We start from the raw sequence: 26,683 nt of genomic DNA on the forward strand, positions 1-26,683 counted from the left end.
CGCTCTTGCTGCCCAGGCTGGAGTGCAATGGCATGATCTCGGCTCACCGCAACCTCCGCCTCCCGGGTTCAAGCGATTCTCCTGTGTCAGCCTCCCGATTAGCTGGGATTACAGGCAGGTACCACCATGCCCCGCTAATTTTGTATTTTTAGTAGAGATGGGGTTTCTCCATGTTGTCCAGGCTGGTCTTGAATTCCTGACCTCAGGTGATCCGCCCACCTCAGCCTCCCAGAGTGCTGGAATTACAGGTGTGAGCCACCGTGCCTGGCCAACTAAATGCCGCCTTTCCCATAACCCAGACTTTCTGCTTGAATCCCCGTGAAAGTCCTGGCCTAAGCCAATAACTTGGGCGAAGGTACATTGCAAGTGAGGCAACTGGTGTGATCAAAGCAGGTTTGTGTGTTCACATATGTGTATGTATGGAGGTGGAAGGTTTAGGAGGCGGGTTAGTGTCAGGACTACTTGAGAGGATGCTAAGGACATAATCAGATATTTGGGGGGCTAGGAATATAGGAATTTAAGGGGATTGCTCTGATTATGTGAAATTGGTTGATGAAAATTTTGGTGTGGTGGGTAACAATATGGGTGGAGGGGGCTGGGCCCAGTAGCTCACACCTGTAATCCCAGCACTTTGGGAGGTCAAGGCAGGAAGATCGGCTGAGCTCAGGAGTTCGAGACCAGCCTGGACAACATAGTGAGGCCCAATCTCTACAAAAAAATTTAAAAAATTAGCTGGGCATGGTGGTGCGTGCCTGTAGTCCCAGCTGTTCGGGAGGCTGAGGTGGGAGGACTGCTTGAGCCTGGGAGGTCCAGGCTGCAGTGAGCTAAGATGGGCCACTGCACTCCAGCCTGGGTGACAGAGTGAGACCCTGTCTCCAAGAAATAAAAATTAAATAATTAAAGAATATGGGCAAAAGGGAGGGTATGGGCATGTAAGTGTGGAGGAGAAATCTTAAACTTGTTAACTAACTTGCTCTTGGGAAGAAGTCAAACATTATTTCAGTATGGACAACAGAGATGATAGAGTAGTCCCTGAGAAAATCAGGAAGAATAGGTTTGCAGCAAGACAGAATTTGATTATTTCTTCAAATGAGGCAAGCCAGAGCTTTTAGCAGGTCATGAGAGATCACAGTGTGGGATTATTCACATACTCAGCCTCTGTCCAGTGCTTGTTTCTCCTGCTGCCCTAATAGCAGTTGTTTCCCTTTGATAGTCTTCCTGGAGCTTGGGCTTGTCACTGTCCCCAGATCCGGAAGGTAAGCTCCTGAAGCCTGGTATGCTAGTTACTTTTCAGAATATCGGCCTTGATACCACTGGTGCATTCATGATAGAGGCCGTGGTCTAGAGCCTGCCCCAACCCTGCAGGGGAACAGGGAAACATTGGCTTTCTGAGCTATGAGATTTCCAGGAAGGTTTGTTCTCCAGCCAGAACATATTGGGTTTCTGGGGACTCTTCTTGCCAAAATTCACTTTCATTGAGCAAGCATTTAGCACTGCCAAGATGTTGGGGAGAGAAGGTTGCTGAAATCCAGTTCATCCTAAGGCCTCAGGATGTGCTGTGAATAGGCTTTATGTCCATCATTTAGCACCCTCCCCATGGCTTGGTCCAGGGACCCCTGGTCTCCTTGAGGAGAGAATTACCCTACCTTTCCCTTTTCTCCTCTGGGCTTAGACTTAGCAGTTCTGGGAGAGGGGTGTGTTTGGTATTGGGAATGCTGCCTAGGGTATGGTCACTGTGGAGGTACAGCTAAAGGCTTTCTCCTCATTAACTCTAAGACTTTACTGGTTTGGCTGTCATAGCATGATTTGAATTTCCTGTTTCTTTCCTGACTTTATTACAAGTAAACAGATCCACTGTTCTGTGCCATTTAACTAGTTAGAATACATTTAGCTGCATTTAGCAGAAAGTGCTACCTTAACCGGCTGAAATGGAAGGGAACTTGGTCTTACCTTTTTGGGAAGCTGTTTTCCAGAAGCCACCCAGTTTGTCCTTGTCTCATGGCCTAAAATTGGGTCACATGTCTATTTTTGAATCAATTGTTGGTGAAGGGAATAGAATTATTGAAGAACCAGAATTTAACCCTGTAAGTTATCATCATTCTTGGTTTGTGTTTATGCTCATAGTTCACAAAGAAAGGCCAATGGACCTCCCACTTCCCTTCCCTCTTAATAGAGTCTGGCTTAAAAGACACTCAGTAGCTATCTCCTAGGGGAAGGCCTAGCTGCACACTCTGTTCACTTCATTTCCACTTCCTTTTACCACTGACCTCCCAAAGACTTATTTAACTGCTTCCTTTGGGAGGGACTATTCTTTCCTCTCCTGACCTCCCCTGCTTAACAGATTTTCCATGATATGCTTTGTGGCCCTCAGCTGTTTTACTTTCAGGATGCCTTCTATATTCTTAGCTTCTCTTAACTTTTATTTTGCACATCCTTCCGGCACTGATTGCTTCTGAACTCATCTCGTGCCTGCAAGACATCAAAAGTTTCTCCAAAGACATCCCTTCCTCTCTGCCCTCATCCTATATCAAGGTCTTAGCTCCTTGAAGACGGCATTAATGTGTCGTTTGCCTTTATTGCCCACCCCCGCCAACCCTCCTGCTTCTTCTAGTCCTTGTGTTTACCAAAATACTTTTGCTGAAACCTGTATGTCTAGCTTCTGCTGATACTCTTAGCAATACTCCCTTATTTCCTTCTGGCTCCATTTGCCAATCACCAGCTAATGGCTTTGCTCTTTGCATGGTACCTGTTTCTGTCCTACTAGCTTCTAGCCTGAAAAGGAAGCCTTTACTAGCAGCTTCAACCCAGTCCTCCTTACCTTGCACCTATTAACGTTGGTTCAACATGAAGGGGAAGTAAGATAAGTGGAAGAGGATACACAGGAAAGGTGGAACTGGATTCAGGTATCTGTGTTCTGCCATTGACACTTGGGACTGCTTTCCAGCTTCCACCTGTGGAAACCAGAAAGCATTTGCCAAAAATTCTAAACAGAGGGTCTATTTCTGAAGCTGAGGAATCACATGGAGTGAATAGCATGGGGGAAGGGGATTACTAATGAGGTTGAAAGAAAAGTACCAGGAAGAGACTGACTTCATGCATAATCCACAAAGCCAGGTTTTGTTGAAAGGTGACCTGCTTTCTTGTATTCCTGCAAGTACAGCAGGGTGGGCAGTTCCAGGCTTATAGTCATTATTCCCTAACAAACAGTCAAGACTTAGGCTGCCCAAGACTCTACTACCCTTGTAGTCAAAAATCCAACCACCTTGATCTTTACCTCATTATCTGACCCTTTAGCATGGAGTCCTAACATGGTCCTAAATGGACAAATATCTAGAACTCTGGTAAATTAACTTGAGTAGCATGGGAAATAAGTATCACCTCATAGCAGGACTGAAAAACCTCCAGTTAGGAAAGGGGACTCAGAACCATACTGTACTCTGTAGAATCTTTATCCGTCAGTGCTATGTATATACTAATAGTTAAGGTGAATAATAAAACAATTGTGAGCTAAGGAATGTGATACAGAACACAAGGAGTCAATTAATGCATGAGTCTTAAGGGAAATTCTTAGACTTCAGTGGGTTGAATCAGAACTCTGAGCTTAGAGAAACAGGATGCCCCAGTAAACATGATTTGTTTGAGAGAAACTACCATATGTAATAGATGATTCCTCAATAAACAAATTGTTTTCACTAGGTCAGTTTAATCTTGGAAATTACACTATAGATATCCTGGTATTAGCCACAAGGCTACGCTATCTATAGGGTCAGTCCAGTATAAACTGACCTATTGGGGTCTTTAAAGCTCAAGGAAAAAGGCCATAGTTGATTTCTCCTAAATCAAGATAGAGTTCAATTAACTTTTTTTTTTTTTTTTTTTTAAGATGGAGTCTCACTCTGTTGCCAAGCTGGATTGCAGTGGCGCGATTTCAGCTCACTGCAACCTCTGCCTCCCAGGTTCAGGCGATTCTTCTGTCTCAGCCTCCCGAGTAGCTGGGACTACAAGTGTGCGCTACCATGCCCAGCTAGTTTTGTATTTTTAGTAGAGACGGGATTTCACCATCTTGGCTAGGATGGTCTTGATCTCTTGACCTCGTGATCCACCCGCCTCTGCCTCCCAGAGTGCTGAGATTACAGGCGTGAGCCACAGTGCCCAATTTCCATGGGTTTTCAAGAAAAAGTTAAACTTCAGATTACTTCCCTAAAGGAACATAACTGAGCATAGCTTGGTTGGTTAGAAATTAGGAAGACTAGCTTGGGCTACATGGTAAGACCCTGCCTCTACAAAAAATAAGAAAAAAGTTAGTGGTGTGTGCCTGTAGTTCCATCTACTTGGGAGGCTGAGGTGAGAGGATTGCTTGAGCCCAGGAGGTTGAAGCTGCAGTGAGCCATGATTGCACCACTGTACTCCAGCCTGGGCGACACAGAGTGAGACCCTGTCTCCAAACAAAATTAGGAAGGGTTTCAGAGAGGAAATAAACACAACAATGTCAGTTACTTCATTCACACACTTAGCATATGCAATTTTAATCAACCAAAAGAAAATCCCAAATGTACAAGTGAAAAAAATCCAAACTGTTGACACAGGCCTAACTAATATCAGCTACTTTTATGTACAGCTGTATAAGTTCAAAAAAGCTATCCTATATGTATATACAAAAGTTGTTTATACACAGGTCTGTACATAAGGGTCTATACATTTATTTCCTCAGAACCCTTAGGTGCCACCTCTTGGTGAGGACACCAACACTTCATTCACATATCTTACAAAAAAGAAAGACCATTTCCAGGATTGACAACATTGTGCATCCTGTATTCAGACAATGTACACTCCACTCGACTGGTTAAGATCCTTCCATCATAATGCGGACCACACCAGATGCATGGGTTCCACCAAATAGCTTCACACAGAGTGCGCCAAAGTAAAAGCCCATAAACCAACCCGAGATGAGGAAGCAGGGTCCTGCCCAGGGTGCCACCACAGGTCCGGGCTTAGTTGAGTCTGCCTGCCCTGCTCACTGTCGGTATTCCAATTCATCTACACTGATAACTTTGGCGGGCATGGAGGGCAGGGGTTGCTGTAGCACATCTGAGCCAAACCATTTGGCAAGGCCCACAGGGGAGCTGCTCCTCTGGCTGGGGCGATGCTCCAGCTGGGAGTGCATGTGGGGCAGGCCTGACCGGCTGGGCATGTTCTGAGGGGTTGTCTGAACGCTGACAGCTGCTGCCTGGGAACCAGAGCCTGGAGGATGCAGAACTGTGGAGATAAGAAGGGTTATCATTCACAGCATGAGAAGGAAAGTTTATTAGACCCTGCTTCATTCAAACCCTATCCAAAGAAAAGTCTTTACTAGAGGATTTTTTCTAGGGCTTCTTTAGAAACTCCTTTGCAAAATACCAACAATGCCAGAAAACAGTACCACGGAAAGCTGAACTATTCAGAAGCTACCAGTATTGAAAACCCACCCTGGATGACATGACCGCTACTTCTCATGGCTAAGTAACCACATCACAGAAGCAGCAACATTAACTGATGAGGGGGCATATACCCTGGGCAGGCCGGATGCTGAACCTCTGTTGGATTCTCAGCCCTCTCTCCTGACAGGCAAAGGAAAAAGCCAGAGCACACTTGGCTTTTCCCACTGATTTTGCAGGAACAGTAATCCCAAATTGCATAGAGGTCAATTTACTTCATCTTATTATCTGGTTACACTTTGTCCCAAACTTAGAACAAGTTAAAGAATGAAAGTGTTAATTCATCTCCACTGGAAACTAGTCCTAAAAGCTTCAAGGCTCCCTAAGTCCGTCCCAAACTCACCTGTCACATTCCTGAACCTACCTGAGCGCTGTAGCTGCTGTTGCACCATTGCCAGATGCAGAGGTGTTCCAGGACGAGGGTTTAAGAGAGGGTGACTAGCAGCAGGTAAAGGGTAAAAGGGCTGACCCAGGATGGGGCCAGATATTCCCTGTAAGTGAGTCAAGTCCATCCCAGGAGGAAGCACACCTGTTGAGCAGAAAAAGCAAGCAGCTGAGTAGTTTTAACATTACCTGGAAGTTTTCCAGCTTCACTGTACAGTTTTGCTGATCTGGAAGTTTGTTAAGAATGAAGGGCTCTGCACAGTGGCTCATGCCTGTAATCCCAGCACTTTGGGAGGCCAAAGCAGGCGGACCACGAGGTTAGGAGTTTGAGACCAGTATGGCCAACATGGTGAAACCCTGTCTCTACTAAAAATACAAAAATTAGCCAGGTGTAGTGGCAGGCGCCTGTAATCCCAGCTACTCGGAAGGCTGAGGCAGGGACCTAGAACTCGGGAGAGGCAGAGGTTGCCATGAGCAGAGATCGCGCCACTGCACTCTAGCCTGGGCGACAGAGCGAGACTCTGACTCAAAAAAGAACGAAGAATCCTCTGGCTCACACCTGTAACCCTGACACTTTGGGAGGCCGAGGTGGGTCGATTGCCTGAGCTTAGGAGTTTGAGACCAGCCTGGGCAACACGGTGAAATCCTGTTTCTACTAAAATACAAAATAAATTATCCGGGTGTGGCAGCGTGCACCTGTAGTCCCAGCTACTTGGGAGGCTGAGGCAGGAGAACTGCTTGAACTCAGGAGGCAGAGGTTGCAGTGTGCTGAGATCACGCCACTGCACTCCAGCCAGGGAGACAAGAGTGAAACTTCTGTCTCTACCAAAAAAAAAAAAAAAAATCTTCAAGCTAGGTTCCTAATCTTTTAAAGGACTAGGGGATTGACTGGCTTGGGCCCACTGCCTGCCAGTTAGATGGGAGAATCTAGTAACATCTTTCTCGGGATGGAAATCTCCCACATTATAGCACTTCATCAGTGCCAACAATTGTCCTCTAGGCCCACAAACTGACGACACCCAAGTCAGGTTGGAAACTCACCAGTTTGGAGCAAACTTGGAAGATGCTGTGGATGTACTCCCTGGGCCAGCATCCTCTGTACCAACCCTGGGTGAAGCTGGTGAGCAGGCCTAACCATAGGGACATGGGGGACAAGGGGAACTTGGTGGACAGGGCGGAGAAAAGGTGTTGTAGGAACTGGGGATGCCAAGGTAGGTGTTTTTCTCCCAGTTGCTTTAGGTCGATAATCTTGTTCTTTGGTGTAACGGTTGGTCTGGGACAGTGGGGTGGAACACGAAGACCTCTGTAATGCTGACAGTTTTGGATTTGTAGTGGGAGACGAGTCTCGATCGGCATTGGGTACAGAGCTGGATGACAGGAGGTTTTCTGTGAGGAACCAAACAAAAAATATTTTGGTAAACCTCTCCCAAACACTTGTGGCCTCCCACTGGTCTAATAAATCTCATTTCTTAAGGTCACAATTCTTATCTGATACCCTTAACAAGTTTAGAGGACTACACGGTAGGAACCATCATTTGCTTCATAAACAGGATCAGAAGATGAATTGTTGGGCACCTTTCTCTGCACAAATGGCTGTGGCCTAGATTATGCAAATCCATCACAACAGAAAATCTAAATGGCAATTAGAGTCTGGTCAAAGAACCCAAACTGTCTCAATAGTACCAACAGGATTTCCTCCCCACCACCCACCCCAAGTCTTCTCAAACACAGGCAAAAATCTCTCAGATCTATACTTTAACACCTGTGTAAACCCTAATTTGGAATCCGCATGTTACCACGTCCTTCACAATCCCTACTGTGCAACTCCTAAAAGCCTCTCACATATTTTCTATGTTGGACACTTAAGTCTCCACAGGCTAGACATAATCTTTCAGAAGTAAAACTAGCTGAATTATATTAATTTGCCAAATAAGTATACCAATTATCAACTTTGAAGCCTAACTAAGGATTCTAAACTAACACTCATTCTACCCATCTGATAGTAGCACTCTTAGATTGGTCAAATTTCAAGCAACCAAGCAATTGTGAGCTGGCCCAATTCTTCTCACTGTCACACAGAACCTTCTCACTGACACACAGAACCTTCTCACTGACACACAGAACCATAGTCCAGAGAAGCCAGTGGTCTTGCCCAGGGCTTTGTATAGAATATCAGGCTGGTCAGCGCTCAGGCCCATGTTTTCTCCATCACATACTTTCTTGAGCAGTGCCCTTAACAGCTCTGCAGTACCTTCACTGGCCTTCTGAGTATCCTCTTTACTGTCACCAAGAGCTGCTTTTCCAGATGCTGGCTCCTCCTTGCTTTTCTCTTTGCTCTCGTACATCTTACGAATCACTGAGGTAGGGGTAAAGGAAGGAGAAAGCTGCAGAGAAAAACAATTGGCATTAGCACATTCTCTAAGTGCCTTTCTCTAATACTCAGCCAGGATTAACTTGTCGAGATACTCAACAAAGAGTCCTCACATTGGTAGCATAGGCCAACTGTAGTATTCTGTTCTGTAGCTGCTGGAGGAAAAACAGAATGGGGCAAATAGGCAGTGTCCCAAGTACATTATCCCTTGCTTACAACTGTGTGATAATGGGGACATGCCTGTGCAGCCTCTGCATCACACATTTCCCAGCCTGGGATTAGGCTGGCAAGAGAGAAAGAACATGGCCAGAAATATAACTTGGAGCAACAGACCTTCCTTCTGCGAAAGGACATTTCAAAGATAACATCAAAACCAGAATTACTCCATACTCCTAATATTTCCCTTCTTAACTTGGCTACCAGAAAAATCAAATTTATCTCAATAGTCTCCTCAGCCATCAGGATTAATCATTTGGAGTCATTTCTTACCTCTTCACTATTTCTACCTTGGTGATTTTATTATGTATTTGCCTTTTCTCACCAAACAACCCCACATCTTTGATGGCAGGAGACAGGGCATGACTTATAAACAAAAAAGTTCTTTCCAAACCCTGCTGCCTTCAAGGTCACTGATGCAAAGACCCACGCAGGGTTCTGAAGCACACAGCAAAGTTGTTTTTCCTTCTTCTCTATCAGCTTTGATTAGATGATAAAGATTTGTGGGGAATGAAACTTTTTTTATTTTTTTTGAGACGGGGACTCACTAGGGAGGGCAGTGGCAGGATCTTGGCTCACTGCAACCTCTGCCTCCTGGACTCAAGTGATCCTCCCACCTCGGCCTCCCAAGTATAGCTGGGACCACAGATGTGCACCACCATGCCCGACTAATTTTTTGTATTGGGGTAGAGACAGGGTCTCACTAAGTTGCCCAGTCTGGTCTTGAACTCCTGAACTCAAACAATCTACCTACCTCGGCCTCTGAAAGTCCTGGGATTACAGGCGTGAGCCACCACGCCCAGCTGGAATGAAACATTTTTTAAAGTAATGATAGTTATAAAACTAGACTTCTCACTGCATATAAGCAAACCCTTCTGTTCCAGCCTTAGTTTATATCACTGAGACCTGAAGTGGTGAATCCGAATTTGTGAACTCCCCTGCAAGTTTCAATAGACTCCCCACTGTCTGACCCAGTCACCTCTGTCCACTTCACCTCCTGTCTCTCACTATTGTCCTCCTGTCTCCCCACACCTGGTTCATTTCTTTGAACATACTATATCACCTCGTGTGCCCTGGCCCATGATCATCTCTGCTGGAACATATTTTCCCCAATATACGGGCTTCATTAAAATCCTAAGACTTAGACTGTGTCCTAAAAGGGAAAGACCTAATAGGTATGAAAGACTACTAGGTCAGTTATTTCCATGGAAGGAACTCAAGGACATTTAGGGCACACAGTGGTACAACCCACGCACAAACAGGGAGAAGCCTTAAAGTCCTTCACAGTTACTAAAGGTCACTGACCATGCTTGTGATGGAGGCAGCAGGGGCAGGGGAAGAGGAATTCCCTCGATGCACTGGTGCTGGTGACTTGGTCACTCGCTGTTGCCTGTGAACAAACCAATTATCAGCATGAACCCCAATCTGCTTAACTTAAAGTCTTAAAACCATATAACACTCAAGACCAGCCTAGAAATTTTAACATCCCCTTTCCCTTATCCAATTCAATTCCCCAAGCATTTAGGCCTAACATACACAAAAGCACATGCTAAGCTCTGAGGGAAGACAAAAGCAAAATGAAACACAGTCCCAGTCTTGTAAGAGCTCTCAGTTTAGTGGGGGAGACAGTCACCTAGAGCAAACCAAGGCATGTAGATATTAGGCACCAACAAAGTACAATGGGAAAATGGAGGGGTTAGAAGGAATAACAAGGCACTGCAGGGATGCTTCCTAGGGAAGAAGCTGCATTCCATAGGGTGCGATCAAGAAGAAGCTAGAGAACAACAGTTCAGGTAGACGGAATAGGTACAGGAACTTGGGAGTTGTAGGGTTATCCAGAGCTGGTGTATAGTTTACTGCAGACTACATCAGTGAGGTGCGCTAGGGAGGGCCTTCATTCTTGAGCTGCCTGTGGTTCACTGGGCAGGGAGCAGCAGTAATTAGCACAGTGCCTGGCATAGAACTGATGCTGTGTGTGACACTCGTTCAAATCAAATACAGAATCAAGAGTTTCAGCTATTTTAGGACCACTCTTGGTCTACACAAGATTGACCTCAGGCCTCAAAGGTCAAGGCCCAAGTATAGTCACTGACCTGAAGTTCTCTGAATCACAGATAGATGGAAAACCTAAATTCATGGCTTCTTTCTAGTTAGTACCCCATTGCTGCCATGCCGTGACTGTGTGTATGACAACATGGACAGACAGCTCAGTACTATTCTGAGTGACTAAAAAATGAACCCCAAACTTGAGGGTCCCATATGACCTATCATTCCTTCTGGTAAAAATATCTGAGCACCTGCTACAGACACTGTTCCAGGTTCTTGGAATACAGCAGTGAATAAAAGAAAAATAATCTCTGGCCTCATGGAGGTTACATTCTTGGGGCTGCAGGATGGAGTGGGGTTACTACAGGCAGGGAGACAAACAATAAATAGTATGCTAGACAGTGATGAATACAATTAAAAAAAGCAAGGTAAGGGGAAAGGCATGTTTGTTGGAGGGACACAACTGTACACAGGGAGGACCTAAGAGGCTGACGCTGATCCAAAACACGAAGGCTAGACTGACATTGACTCAAATATGCTTGCTAGTTTTGAGTAAGCCATGTTTTAAAAACCTGTTTTCTGTATCTGTAAAATGCAGTTACGTACCCCCCCTCATCTACCTCACAGGGTTGATACAAAGATCACATAAAATTCTGGGCCAGTGCGGTGGCTCATGCCTGTAATCCCAGCACTTGGGGGACCGAAGCAGGTGAATCACTTGAGGCCAGGAATTCAAGTCTGGCCAACATAGCAAAACCCCATCTCTACTAAAAATACAAAAAACTAGCCGGGTGTGGTGGCACACTCCTGTAATCCTAGCTACTCGGGAGGCTGAGGCATGAGAACTGCTTGAACCCAGGAGGAGGAGGTTGCAGTGAGCCAAGATTGTGCCACTACACTCCATCCTGGGCAACAGATCAAGAGATTGTCTCCAAAAAAAAAAAGTTAAAAGTACTCTGAAAGTCACAAATCACATCAATGAATACTAGGTAACTGCATTATGCTATAGACAGAAAGCACGTGAGAGGGGTTCAGCAGACCAGTCTGGAGCTCTGTTTCGGTGGAAGGGTGCTATAAATAGGATGTGCTTGTATAAGGGTATCTCCTGGTCTCAGTGTCTTCTGAAAGGGTTAACAGGTAAAACCAGCAGAAGCAAAACACTGAGGCACTGTGGTAGTAACTTTAAGAATCACATCAAAACATTAAGTACCAAGTATTTTAAGGGTAGACTAAACTATAGTGTTCAGGGATGTGTATTTTGGTGATGAATTATTTATTTTTAATTAAGGTAGTGATTACTTTTAAAGGCTGGACAGTGGAGAGTTCTGAGGAGGAAAAGGGGTATTACTGGCACAGGGCACATGGAGGCCCTTTGAGTAGTTAACAAGGAAGTTTGCCTTATAATAAGCTACACATTTGTTTTATATAGTTTTGTCTGTTTTATTTTACAATAAAATAATATTGCCACTCCTTTCCCTTTTCTCCCCAACTTATGATTAATTTCATTTTACCATTTGTTGCAACTATCAAAAAAGAGGAGAGTGAACTCAGTAATCTACTTGTTAACAGCCCTGATCAACAAACCTGTCAGCTCTGGCCAAAAAACTGCTGATGTAGCAAACCTGCATCAAGGGAGTTTGGTAAGAACATTGAATCTGTGGGGAAAGGAATAAGGAGCTATGCTAGTTTCATTTGTAAAAATGAATTGTTTAACTGGTAGAAACATCCTAAGATTTTAAAATATATTTACTCATAACAATCTTGTGAGGTAAATTAGGCGAGCAGCATCCCTTCCACATATGGCTAATTAGCAAACTCAAAGAAAAAAAGTAATTTATAAATCGAGAACGGAAATAAAACCATATAGAATGAAAGCCCTATGCCTTGCAGTAGAATTTAATCATATTTCCTCTGTTTAATCTATTTCTTCTATTGATTTGGATTGGGATGGAATTTCTACCACATACTGAACAACATACCACAGTATGTACAACAGAATTATACTGCAGATAAGTAATTTATTAGTTTCAGGAAAACTTATCCGTAAATCTCCACATGAGCAGGATTAGTAATTTACCTGTTTCTGAATCCATCTCTGGTTCTGTCCACCTGTGGTTTGCCAAAACCAGGCTGGTAGAAGTTTGCTGCCTGTACAGCAAGGTCATGTGGCAAGGCCAGCCCTTCTAAAGCTGCCTGTTGCAACTCCAGCTGGCTCATCTGCTGAAAAGGAGAGGGGAGGGTCAGGAGAAGAGTAAGGACACCACACTTTCTACAAAGGTTTCTCTTCACTCTTAGAAAGGTATGTTAAGCAGAAGCTGAGAAAAATTAGATACTGCAAACCTGACTAAACTGTGCTGCCATCGCAGTAAACAAGATTAACAATTTAAGTATTACTTGAATTATTCAGCAAATTGTCTAACCTTCACTGAGCTTGAAATACAGATCAAAACCATTTCTTTTAGAGACAGGGTCTCACTTTGCCACCCAGGCTGGAGTACAGTGGCACCATCATAGCTCACTGCAATCTCAAACTCTTGGGCTCAAGCAATTCTCCTGCCTCAGCCTCCTGTGTAGCTGGGACTACAGATTCATGCTGCTATACCTGGCTCATTTTTTAAATTTACTTTTGGGCTCAAGTGATCCTCCTGCCTCCGCCTCCCAAAGTGCTGGGATTACAGGCATGAGCCGCCATGCCTGGCCTCAAAACCATTTTTAAGAATCACAACAATTCAGCTCTCCACTCCCCATGCACCAATAGGGTGAAGGGCAAGCAAGAGATTGAGTTTGAGAAAGAGCTCAGCCTGACCTGGGCCGTGATGGGGCTCATGGGTTTGCGCATGCCTTGGAATGGATCTCCGAGTAGCTGCTGTGGTCCTGGTGTGAAACCTGTTAGGAAAGTTAGTCTCAGTGAGTACCAACATGGTATGTGTGCATCAGGGAGGCATTTTCATTAACGCATGCCATTTCTTGCTGAACGCCATCTCTTGGAAAGCACTGATTTATTGGGCTGATAGATGTCCCTCTCCCTCTGTGCCCCAACAGTGGGCTATGTGGACCTCAACCAGAGCACTGTCCAAATTGCTTCTCAACTAAGCCATCAGCTTTGCTCCTTTTAAAGCCAAGACCTCTCTCTGGGAGAGAAGAGCTTTTCTAGCCAGCAATTTGTCCCGTTATCACTAAGCCAGCTGGTACTAAAGCAGACACCATTGCTCTGAGAGTACACATTCTCTCCGTTCTATCCGTTTGACTGTGGACAGAAGATTTCAAAAAATGCCTCTCAAGGTTTGTTTGGCAGGAGCCAGAGTGGCCAGCAGCCTAAAGTGGCCTAGGATGGCAGGAACACTACGACATTCCACGTAAATACTTTGCTAAGACACTTTCTGGAACTTTTCTTTCAGTCACATTCTGAATTAGCCATAAGACTTAACAGCAGATTGTCTATCAAAACTCAATAGCTTCAGAGATAACCACTACACTGACTTCTACTATATAAAAGAAAAACTTAAGAAGCCAAATTAACTTTTTTTGGATTGAATTCCCAAAATAAGGAATAAGACTAAAGAGCTGGATCAAAGTCAGATTTTTCAATAAAAAAAAAATCTACAACATGAACATATTCACCTAGAAGAGCAGCTGGTATCTTCCACATTTGCTCCCCCATCCCCCAAAAGTATATTTATTTTTTTGAGACAGAGTCTCGCTCTGTTGCCCAGGCTGGAGTAGAGTGGCGTGATCTTGGCTCACTGCAACCTCCGCCTCTCGGATTCAAGTGATTCTCCTGTCTCAGCCTCCTGCGTAGCTGGGATTACAGGCATGCACCACCACGCCTGGCTATTTTTACATTTTTAGTAGAGATGGGGTCTCACCATGTTGGCCAGGCTGGTCTCAAACTTCTGACCTCAGGTGATCTGCCCACCTCAGCCTCCCAGAGTGCTGGAATTACAGGCATGAGCTACCGCGCCTGGCCGTAAATTCATATTTCTTTTTGACAAATAAGTATATTTACCAATTGGTGATGGTATTCTTGGGCGAAGGTAGTCAGCTGAGGCTGCTCGAGTTTGAAACACCTGTGACAAGGGAGGAGAGGGTGCTCTTTGGCCCAGTAAAGATGTTGTAGGCTCCAAGCTCCCCATAAGGCCACTCAGAAGATTGGAAGAAGCAGGTCTCTGAACTGGTTGACCCAGAAGTTCCTAAAGGCAGAAAAGCCAAATCCCTGTGAACTTAAGTTATTCCTTCTACTCAGAGGCTGTGAATTATGGATTAACTTTTGAGAGCCACAAGATGGATCTCCCTCATGCTCAACTGAAGGACTTGGCATGTGTACATGCAACACATTTATCTGAATGTTCAGCTAGCAACATATGCTCTAAGTTAGTGCTATAAATAGAGGTTCCTTTTTTTTTTTTGAGACAGTCTCACTCTATCACCCAGGCTGGAGTGCAGTCACATGATCTCGGCTCACCACAACCTCTGCCTACCGGGTTCAAGCGATTCTCACGCCTCAGCCTCCCAAGGAGTTGGGATTACAGGCATGTGCCACCACACCAGGCTAATTTTTGTATTTTTAGTAGAGTCAAGGTTTCACCATGTTGACCAGGCTGGTCTCAAACTCCTGACCTCAGGTGATCCACCCACCTCAGCCTCCCAAAGTGCTGAGATTACAGGCGTGAGCCATCCTGCCTGGCTAGATACTTTTAAGTTCCACAGAAACTGCAAAGCAAACTAGAAGTCAAGGCTTAGTTTGTCAACTTTTTTAGCCACCCCCTATCCCCTGCCCATTGAGATTAAAAGCAACACCAAACTATGTCAGGCAACAATATCACATCTCTGATTGCCAGGCAACATAGATCATTTTCTAAGGCCCAAAGTTGGACCACTAAGAAAAACTGGTTCAGAAGACTACTGTTCAAGACTCCAAAGCCTCAGTATAAGATTGTGAAGTACCTGCAGGATGTTCTTAGGGACAGGCTGGCCTGGAATCTCAGCAGGGGACATCAAATGGCTTTCAAGGTTTCGCTAAAAGAGTCAAAAGAAAACTGGTTTTAACTTTCTTAACTCACTTAACTTACAGATTGATTGGGGACCACAAGAAAGCATAAAATACTCCTAGGGAGTTAATAGCAGAATGATACTCAAGTTACAGAAAACTTAGACCAACGTGTTCCGCTCTCATCACACAGGTCCCAAAGATCTGGGGATGGAAAGACTGTTCGCATGTACATGCAAAGTCCCCTCAGAGATCCTCACTATGCTAACCCTAAGTCCATTTCCCTGTTTCTAACACTGTGACCAAAAGGGGGAAAAATGGTGAAACCGGGGAACACTTACTTGAGATAACTCTTGCTACCCATTACCTTTAACAAGATTTATTGGAGACACACACACACACACATATTTATATATACACACATACATATATACATACATATATACACACACACATATACATGCATATATACACACATACATATACACACACACATATATATATACACACACACATACATACATATATAAAATTCTGAGACAGGGTCTTGTTCTGTTGCCCAGTCTGGAGTGCAGTGGTGCAGTCATGGCTTGCTGCAGCCTTGACCTCTCAGGCACAAGTGATCCTCTCATCTCAGCCTCCTGAGTAGCTGGGACTACAGGTGTATGCCACCACACCCCACTAATTTTTATATTTTTTGTAGAGATGGGGTTTTGCCATGTTGCCCAGGCTGGTCTTGAACTCCTGGGCTCAAGCAATCCTCTGGCCTTGGCCTCCCAAAGTGCTGGCTAAATTATAGACGTGACCCACCACACCCAGCCTACACATATGGTTTTAAAATCCTAGTAAACAACATGCAGGTTTGGCCAAAATTGTTATATTTCAGAGTTTCATATTTCAGGAAATTTAAGCTTTATTATTTTTTGAGACAGAGTCTTGCTTTGTCACCAGGCTAGAGTGCAATGGCGCGATCTCGGCTCACTGCAACCTCTGCCTCCAGGGTTCAAGCAACTCTCCTGCCTCAGCCTCCCGAGCAGCTGGGACTACAGGCGCATGCCACCATGCCCAGCTAATTTTTTTTTTTTTCAGTAGAGACGGGGTTTCACCATGTTGGCCAGGATGGTCTCGATCTCCTGACCTCGTGATCTGCCCGCCTCGGCCTCCCAAAGTACTGGGATTACAGGCGTGAGCCACTGCACCCGGCAACTTTATTATTTTTTAAACGAGCTGTTCCAAAATGGGTATCACATACAGGGCAAAATTCAAATCCTCCACTCTTAAAGCAGTAGTGGTTACTTTTTTTTTGGGCGGGGGACAGGTCTTTGTTCTCCAGGCTGGCCTTGAACTTCTGGGTTCAAGCAACCCTCCCACCTTCGCCTCCCACGTAGCTGGAACTATAGGTGTACACCACCAGGCCTGGCCAGTGGTTACATTTTGTGCATCCAACCTGGAGTCCCCTCCTGCATTTCAGGACATCCCTATGCCCATTTAGCTCTGTGTGAAGTGCTTTCTCTGGTGTAGTTTCCCTTCCACTAGATGGAGCTGTCAAAGTCCAAAGCAGTGTCTAGGCATGACAAATAGCCCAAGAATACCCAAGTATTTTATTGTTGATTTTGGAAATGGGACTAAAGGCAGATGATTTTATAAGTAATCTCTTTAAGAGTCCATCTAATGAAAGTTATTTACTTCCATCTAATAAAAACAAATAGACAACTTTATACTGCATGGCTTATTATACTTGGAGGATAGAATCTATAATTTAAAACAGAATTTAGATTGAACCAGCATGTATTATTTTTGGATGAACAAATATGACAACCTAAATGGATGGAGGCAGATCAGAAATAGTATGCAAAACATACACAGCAGTAGTAATTAAAGACACTGAATTCAAAAGGTAAACCATGACTTAACAACATGCAAATTGAGCAATATTTTGAGATACCACCTGCTATTCTTACTCCATTACTTTCCTTGTTGCATTCTTTCCTGCTGGCTGAGTTTGTCTTAGCCTTTGCCTAGCCACTTGAATGTGTCATCCATCCGTTTGGCAGGTGTTTGAGGCTCATTTGCTCAGCTAAAACCAGATATACTTCAGAGTATTAAAACCCCAACATCAAACCAACTGCCCTTACAACTCAAAGAGTAAATTGTGTTAATATCAAATCCTAGAATCATATCTGCAATAAAATGTGGAAAAACATCAGATAAACTACTGAATCCCCCCTTCCATATTTTTAGTTGCTCACACCAAAAGAAAGAAGCTAATTACAGATATGAACCACACCATTGCAGTCAGCACCCAATCACCAAGACACAAAGGTAACGAGAAAGGAAAATAGGGTAGTCTACCATCTTTCAGTCTGGTCTTCATTTGAAAGCATTTGTGTAATAATTCTTTGTATAAAAGCAACTCTAAAGCAGTTTACAGGGACATTCTCCTGCAACTGGTATGGTGTGGTCAGATATAAAGAAGTCAGTCTACCTATCTGAGGTGCCTCCTTTCAAGGGTAGGTCAGTCCTGGCACTAAGGAATAATGGAACCTCTGTCTGTCCTATTGGTCAGATAAGGAATGCTAAAAGTCAGTTGCTTTCTTCTGGTATAAGACATAATGATTCAAACAGCTATTGCTACTTGTATCTTGGCTAACTGATAAGTTCCCAGGCAAGCAGGGAACAGGGAAAAAAGAGAGAAAACTCAATTTAGTAAATTTGCTATAACTTAGCAACTAGAATAAGTCCATGTTTATGTTTTTATTATTCATATCTACCCTGCTTCCACATTATTTTGTATCAAGAGATAGTGATATTAACACATAGGCTATGGGTGAGAACTACCCTCTCAAAATTGTTAGGACAAAGAACCAGTTTTATAAACGCTTGCATTTACAAGGTGATATGCAGTTGTGTCACCTTGTAACCTAACTTCATGCCTACAAGTTTTGTTTTTAACTTGGAGCCACAACTTTTTCCATTAGTAAATTGACAGAATGTAATTATCCTGACAAACCCATCTTACTTTTTTTTTTTGAGACAGTCTCACTCTGTTGCCCAGCCTGGAGTGCAGTGGCGTGACCTCCGCTCACTGCAACTTTCATTTCCCAGGTTCAAGCAGTTCTCCTGTCTTGGCCTCCCAAGTAGCTGAGATTACAGGCACCTGCCCCCATGCCTGGCTAATTTTTATTTTTAGTAGAGATAGGGTTTCACCATGTTGGCCAGGCTGGTCTCAAACTCCTGACCTCAGGTGATCTGCCTGCCTCAGCCTCTCAAAGTGCTGGGATTACAGGTGTGAGCCACTGTGCCTTGCCCCATCTTAGATACTTTACAAATGATTTGTATGACTGCAAGAATGCAGGTAATCCCTGGTATCTGGGAATAATTAGAAGATGTGAATAAAGACTTTACTATACAAATATGGTAAAGAATATGAACTTAAGTAGCTGAATAACAAGAAAATTTTCTCTGGAGTTCATCCAAAAAGATAGTTTCATACCTCATTTTAGCAGTGACTTAAAGTTATACAGGCATTACCATAAGACTGAATCTTTTAATCTTTATACTGTCACCCACAATACATAGAAATTAACCACAAGCCTGCTTTTTCCAGTAACAAATAGCATATCAATAATTAAGGAACACACAAAAGCATCAAGGACCAAATGACTACTAAAGAATTTCCAACTTACTCAGAATACCTTTTTAAAAATCCTTTTATTGTGGTGGGAAAAAGAAGAAAAAAAAAAGGAGAAAAGGGTGGGGTTTGTGTCAGATACTTACGCTGACTTTGGGCTGAGAAGGCAAAGTCCCACTTGCCTTCATTGTGCTCACTAGCTTGTTGAACGCAGTCATGTCTCCGTCTTTCTTGAGTTGTCGATTGTTGGTTACAGCACTCAAGGTCTCTTCTAGGTGTTCTGCCATGAAGGGAGTTGAATTCTTCACTTGCTGGTCAACCTTCAAGCCCTTCAGACCTGCTTCTACCTCCTCCACTGAAAGCACAACCCCTGAATGTGCTGAGAAGTTGAAAACGTCCAGGTTAAATCAAGCAAAGAGATAGCTGGTAGGAATTCTCTTTGGCTAGTATGACAGATAAGATGAAAATAATTTATTTGAAAATTGAGATGAGACTGTCAGAAAAGACTGACACCAAAAATAAAACTAATAACACTTAAAATCAAATTGTGTACTAAGAGATGGCATAAACTAAACCTAAAATGTTTAGATGCTAGAAACTGGGGGACCACAACTATGAGGTGCTATGCTTTAAAACTTGACAAGCTCCTGCTGTGCATCCTGCAGAAGGATATGAGTCTTCTGGGAGACTTGTTACTTGGGACAAGAATCCCAGATAGCCCAACATTGCCAAGATTGCTACCTGCACTGTGGTCATTATATCACTAAGTTTTTATGTTGAGGATTTATAGCCTAAGCAAGAACATGGAAGACTAGGGCAGATTTGTGAGGAAATGGTAAGTTATGCTCTGGAGGAATAAAACATTGACTGGAGTTTGTTTTCAACATTCACTGGATTATTACAACCAGACCCTAGGTAAGAACTTATAGGAAAAGTTCTCATAGGGCTCATGACCCACTGTGAGATTCTCAAAGAGGTGGTATTGTTTGATGAAATGAGTTTTTAAAAAAGAACGTTAAACAAAAACCCAATATGTATTTGACTTTTTATGAAACAGAGGTATGTTAGACCCAACTGCCTGAAGACTGAACATCTAGACCTTTTCAGATATCTAAAACAGATATTCATAAACACTTACAGCTTTCTTTAAGTTTTTCTTTATTTGCAGAAAGGCTGGAAAGAAGAGGTTTCAAATCCACTTTGGCTTTCTGTAGCATTTCTAAAATATCCACTTTATTTTCAGCATGGTCTTCCAATGGTATAGGAGCAAAGTAATTCCCCGAGTTCTGTCCAGGAGAGAGGATGGCTTGCTCCAGACCTGATATTGCAAATAAACATACTCAAAATTAATCTGTTCCAGTAAAGAAACATGCCTTCAACAGTATTTTTCTTTCTTTCTTTTTCTTTTTTTTTCTTTGAGATGGAGTTTCGCTTTTTCGCCCAGACTGGAGTGCAATGGCACAATCTCGGCTCACTGCAACCTCCGCCTGCCGGTTTCAAGCGATTCTCCTGCCTCAGCCTCCTGAGTAGCTGGGACTACAGATGCCCGCCACCATGCCTGGCTGATTTTTGTATTTTTAGTAGAGATGGGGGTTTCACCATGTTGGCCAGCCTGGCCTCAAACTCCTAACCTTGTGATCCGCCTGCCTTGGCCTCCCAAAGTGCTGGGATTACAGGCGTGAGCCACTGCACCCGGCCCCTTCAACAATATTAAAAGGACACAAATTGAAGGCTTTTCAGTTGTCCAGAGACCCTTTGACCCTAATCGACCCCTGACTAATGAAGACAGAATGAACCATATCAGGGAAAAACCCAGGTTTACCTTCAAGGGCAGAATCTGAAGCCATTTTACCTGCAAGTCTCTCTAGCTCTTCATGTGGTGTTGACCCAAGACTGCTGGATCGGCTTCCTGATCTGCTCGGGTTAGAGAACCACCTACTGAACCGACTGGCAGAGACTGACCCTTCTCCCAAAACATCTTCAATCATCTGAAGAAAAAGACAATACAAACTAATAGTTTCTAGATGAAAAAGGACAAGAAGGTTTAAATCTTATGAAAGGGTCACTTACTTTGAAACTTCCTTTGATGCTCGTGACCTGAAGATAAACACTCTCAGAACCTAGGAATTTGAACACCTTTTTCTTCCTCCATCCTGGGTAATTTCTGAATAACCCAAACTTGAGTAAGTATAACCAACTATCTACTTTCCTTTTTTATTATTACTTTTTTTTTTTTTTTTTTTGAGACAGTCTCGCTCTGTCGCCCAGGCTGGAGTGCAGTGGCACAATCTCGGCTCACTGCAAGCTCCGCCTCCCGGGTTCACACCATTCTCCCGCCTCAGCCTCCCGAGTAGCTCGGACTACAGGCGCCTGCCACCACGCCTGGCTAATTTTTTGTATTTTTAGTAGAGACGGGGTTTCACCGTGTTAGCCAGGATGGTCTCGATCTCCTGACCTTATGGTCCGCCCACCTCAGCCTCCCAAAGTGCTGGGATTACAGGCATGAGCCACTACACCCAGCCTACTATTTTTTTAAGACAGTCTCGCTCTACTGCCCAGGCTGAAGTGAAGGGGTGCAATCTTGGCTCACTGCAACCTCTGCCTCCCAGGTTCAAGTGATTCTCATGCCTCAGGCTCTCAAGTAGCTGAGACTACAGGCATACGCCACCACATGCCTGGCTATTTTTAATTTTATTTTTAGTAGAGATGGGTTTTTACCATGTTGGCCAGGCTTGCCTCGAACTCCTGACCTCAAATTATCCACCTACCTTGGCCTCCCAAAGTGCTGGGATTAAAAGGCATGAACCACCACGCCCAGCCTACTTTCTAAGAATATAAAGCAAAGCCTCTATGCTACAAAAAGTTTTTCGGGTTTCTATCCTTTGCCTCAGGAGTAAATCCACGTACTACCAAACGTTCTCAGAGAACAGTGTCAATGCCACAGCATTCCACTGACAAGCTGATGAGTGACCTTCAACTAAGTATCAAGTATGGGGAACTGATGAAAGAAAACCATTGCTTCAAACTTAGTGGTTTCAAAGTTGTAATGAACATTATGAAATTCAATCTTGAGAGTTTCAGAAGCCGAAGGCTAAAAAAGTAGAGCTCATAAAGACTGTAATTCCAAGTCAAAGTTTAGAAAAAGTATGATTGTGGAAGATGAAATTTCAACTGATCTCTAATTTCTGTTTGAGATTAATAGAGAGTTTTCAGGTGTTTTCTGTTTCCAAATCCAACCTCCATAGTTTACATTTAATAAGGGCAATTAAATAACACACTATGAACAATAAATTGCTTTGGTAGAAATTATGAAATAGTGCCAATCTTTCTTAAAAACTAGATTTAAGCATTTAAAAAAATTTTCAATTCAAATCATACCATAAATTCAGTCAAATATCCAAATTGATTTTTTGCAGTATTCTTATCAATATTTAGAAAAGACAAGATAGAGCAAACATCTATCCAAAAATCAGACATATCCTTGAAAATAAGTCATATACTTTCACTTCAATCCCACTGATAAACAGAAAACATGCTTTTTCAAAAACTGGTACATGGATGACAGAATTAGTGACTGTTTTATTTGAAATCTGGAACCCACAGTTTCCAAAGTTAAGCAGGGGAAGCTTAGATTTATTCTTTGTTCTTATCTGGAAGAATGTTTTCATAATCCATACCCAAACTAAGCCACAATATATTTCTTTTGAAGGGATTTTAATTAAAGACCCTAATTATTGTTTCCAGAATTTCTATTTTCAGAGGAATTATCTAGACAATTTCAATCACATTCCACCTGTAGATGCTCATACCTTAAATAATGCTGACTTTTAAGTGCACTAATTTTGTATTAATTAAAATATAAGATAAGCATGATACATCGATGTGAAAAATTGGGGAGTGTATCCAAAATATAAGCATCTTAGTGATAAACAGGAATTCTAAAAATAACTTTAAAAAGCCAGGTGCGGTGGCTCACGCCTGTAATCCCAGAACTTTGGGAGGCCAAGGTGGGTGGATCACCTGAGGTCAGGAGTTCAAGACCAGCACGGCCAACTTAGTGAAACCCCATCTCTACTAAAAATACAAAAATTAGCTGGGCGTGGTGGTGGGCAACTGTAATCCCAGCTACTCAGGAGGCTGAGGCAGGAGAATCACTGGAACCCGGGAGGCAGAGGTTGCAGTGAGCCAAGATCGCACCATTGCACTCCAGCCTGGGAGACAGAGCGAGACTTCCTCTCAAAAACAAAAAACAAAAAAACCACAAAAAACTAAAGAACATAATTAAAAATGTTTCAATGTTGAAAAGAGTTTGAAATTTACAAGTAGCAAAAATAATGGCTTTGCATTTTAACTCCTTTTATTTCCTCCATTATGATCAGACTGCATAAGAAAAAAAAGAAGATACAAAGAAAGAACATGAGAAAGCAAAGGAGATTAATACAAAGTATCTGGACATTCTCTAAAGATATTAAAGTAAGTGTTGAAAGTCACTTCCGTATTTTGTCTAGTAACCAATTTTCCTTCTGTTAGAGAAGCAAAACTTTTATTATAGTTAAAGCATAACAAGTAGAAACAAGTCGCTTTTACACATATTTAGTGGAAATACTAATTTCAAGAAACTAAAGCATCTTAAACATGAAAAGGTTAAAACTAAAGTTTATCTAGTCAGTCATTTTTACCACACAGCAAAACAGAACATTCTATAACAGGGCCTCCCTCACGTACCTTGCTAGAGGAAGTAAGGACCTGGACCCATATCTCTGCCTTCTTGGTCAGGGTATCTCTGCTACATCATTGTCAGCCATCAGCTGATTGAGAAGAGGAGCCTGGGAACTGCAATTTGTGTTTCAGCTGCCCTTATTAGAGTAGATTTTTAATACCGTTTTTAAGGTAACCTATATGGCTATTAGTCTGATCCTTCAAGCTAGGTCATTTAGACAAGTCACATCCTTGGATTCATAATATCCTGCTAATCAAACAGATTCCGTGAAATATTTTTGCTCTTTGACAGTTATTTGGTTGTACTGATCAATGATTTTTATTACTTTCCATTTTTACAGTAATTTTTATATTTCGTATTTGTTTCACTAGTTTCTAGTTTCTTTTTGTTTGGATTTCTAATGAATTCATTTAAGGTTATACATTTTCTTCTGCACATACTTTTCTGATCACCAAGGTCTTTCTATGTCATCTTCCTGTTAATCACTCTAAAACATTCAGTATTTCCAATTTGATTTCATTCAATATAGTTACGCGTCTATCGTGTCATGCACTGTAGTAAGAATACCATATCTAAAAAAAAATTTTTTAATTATTTAAATTTGCACGTATTCCAAATGTTTAGTTTGTATACATTTTTCTGGCTTTTAATTTGTCAATTTCTAAGTGAATATAGTCCACAAATACATGTGTATGTGCGTGTATATTTTTAATCCTTGTGTTTCCTTGGCTTGAAAGTAAGCTCTACGAGGATGGGAACTTTATTTTGTTTACTACCATAGCCTTAGTTCCTAGAACAGTGTCCAGACGTTAGAACTACTCAATAATTTGTTCTGAGACAGGGTCTTGTTCTGTCGCCCAGGCTGGAGTACAGTGTGTGATCATTGTTTGCTGTAGTGTCAAACTCCTGGGCTCAGCCTCCTTAATAGCTAGAACTACAGGCGCACACCACCACACCCAGCTAATTTTTATTTATTTATTTTTTTGTAGCAGGGCCTCACAAGCTAGTCTCAAACTCCTGGCCTCAAGTGATCCTCCTGCCTCAGCCTTTGATAAATATTTCTAAATAAAATGAACAAATACGTTATTTGAGATTTCCTTTGTAGCCTAGTAATTTGGTTAAGTTATATAAGAGATAGTGTATTCTCACTTTTGTTATAAAGTTCTGTTTATATTTATTAACACCCAACATTTGTAGAGCTTACTAAGCATACAATACTGGTTTTTGTTTTGTTTTTTTTTTTTTTGACGGAGTCTCACTCTGTTACCCAGGCTGGAGTGCAGTGGCGTGATCTTGGCTCACTGCAAGCTCCGCCTCCTGGGTTCACACCATTCTCCTGCCTCAGCCTCCTGAGTATCTGGGACTACAGGTGCCTGTCACCACGCCCGGCTAATTTTTTCGTATTTTTAGTAGAGACAGGGTTTCACTGTGTTAGCCAGGATGGTCTCGATCTCCTGACCTCGTGATCTGCCCGCCTCAGCCTCCCAAAGTGCTGGGATTACAGGCATGAACCACCGCGCCTGGCCTCCAATACCGTTTTAAGCACTTTACATACTTGTCAATTGATATTCATATCCTTTACAGCCTTTCTTATTTTTCCCAATTGACTTGTAATTTTCTGAGTACTTTGTATTAGAGTTCAGTTGGTTATATAACACAGAGCATCTGTTTTTATTGACCTCAGTTTTGCTTTTTAGTGGATTATAGAATATATAATTTAACAGCACCTCCATGGAAAACATGGAGACAGAGTTAATGGCTTAGTTCTGACTGCTTAGCATTAACCACGTTTTGGTTCAGGATAAGGGCCAGAGGACAAAACAGTGCTCAGTTGCTAGTCCTACCTTTATGCTTCAGAGGTAGTATATTTGGGTGATTTCAGAGCAGAAACTCATTACTGGAAGTATATAAATTAGGAGTCAGTTTTCACCAATTACTGGCTGTGTGACTTTGGGCAAGTTATCTAAATTCTATGCCTGTTTCCTCATCTGTAAATGGAAATAGTAATCTAATTTATAAGGGATTTGTGAAGATTAGATGACTTACTGTATATAAAGCCTGCAACAATCAGCACTATATGCATGTTACCTATTATTAAAAGTTTAGGTTTAGGCCAGGCGCAGTGGCTCATGCCTGTAATCCCAGCACTTTGGGAGGCCGAGGCGGGCAGATCACTGGAGGTCAAGAGTTCGAGACCAGCCTGGGCAACACGGTAAAACCCTGTCTCTACTAAAAATACAAAAGTTAGCTGGGCATGGTGGTGTGCGTTTGTAATCCCAGCTACTCAGGAGGCTGAGGCACAAGAATCGCTTTAACCCGGGAGGCAGTTTGTAGTGAGCCAAGATCACATCACCGCACTCCAGCCTGGGTGACGGAGTGAGACTCTGTCTCAAAACAACAACAAAAAAAGACTTCCATCTGTCTTCTAAGAGAATGAAAAAAGAAAAAGTTACTCAACAGTTGATGTGGAAAAAAAAATACTATACCCTCAGAAGTTAAGAATTTGAAAGGGCCACTCAGTTTTTAGATCAACTAAATTAAGCTTGCATCTGGATACAATCCAAAGGACTGGCTAGGAGACTATAGGTGAGGCACCTGGCTAGGAGACTTACAATTAAAATTGCTGCTGGAACTTTAGGAACAAAACCACACAAAGAGTTGCCAACATTGATTTGGAGCCACATTCCATATGCTCCAGCAGTGCTACAGACAAGTGTGGACCATGCTGATCTATATTGAGATAATAAGTGAGAATAAATGCTTAGAAACTGGTCAGGCACGGTGGCTCACACCTGTAATCCCAGCACTCTGGTAGGCCAAGATGGGTAGATTACTTGAGGTCAGGAGTTTGAGA

General features: G+C 42.8%; 1 protein-coding gene across 3 annotated transcripts in view; it reads right to left on the reverse strand.

The window, feature by feature from the left end:
• Positions 1–4,493: 4,493 nt before the first annotated feature.
• EIF4ENIF1 (eukaryotic translation initiation factor 4E nuclear import factor 1) overlaps positions 4,494–26,683 on the reverse strand; it is a 55,592-nt gene continuing 33,402 nt past the window's right edge. For 2 of the 3 annotated variants that reach the window (XM_063663200.1, XM_054470415.2), the window contains exons 8-19: positions 20,962–21,097; positions 20,248–20,427; positions 19,256–19,488; positions 15,436–15,507; positions 14,498–14,681; positions 13,298–13,377; positions 12,569–12,711; positions 9,751–9,835; positions 8,110–8,242; positions 6,900–7,244; positions 5,839–6,003; positions 4,494–5,256 (exon numbers count right to left, since the gene is read on the reverse strand). In XM_063663200.1, the coding sequence (XP_063519270.1) occupies positions 5,015–5,256; positions 5,839–6,003; positions 6,900–7,244; positions 8,110–8,242; positions 9,751–9,835; positions 12,569–12,711; positions 13,298–13,377; positions 14,498–14,681; positions 15,436–15,507; positions 19,256–19,488; positions 20,248–20,427; positions 20,962–21,097 (1,998 nt within the window). In that variant the 3' untranslated portion in view covers positions 4,494–5,014. The remainder of the gene's footprint in view (positions 5,257–5,838; positions 6,004–6,899; positions 7,245–8,109; positions 8,243–9,750; positions 9,836–12,568; positions 12,712–13,297; positions 13,378–14,497; positions 14,682–15,435; positions 15,508–19,255; positions 19,489–20,247; positions 20,428–20,961; positions 21,098–26,683) is intronic. The other variant, XM_063663199.1, reaches the window with a different exon arrangement.

Source organism: Pongo pygmaeus, chromosome 23, assembly GCF_028885625.2.
Source record: "Pongo pygmaeus isolate AG05252 chromosome 23, NHGRI_mPonPyg2-v2.0_pri, whole genome shotgun sequence".
Lineage (NCBI taxonomy): Eukaryota > Metazoa > Chordata > Mammalia > Primates > Hominidae > Pongo > Pongo pygmaeus.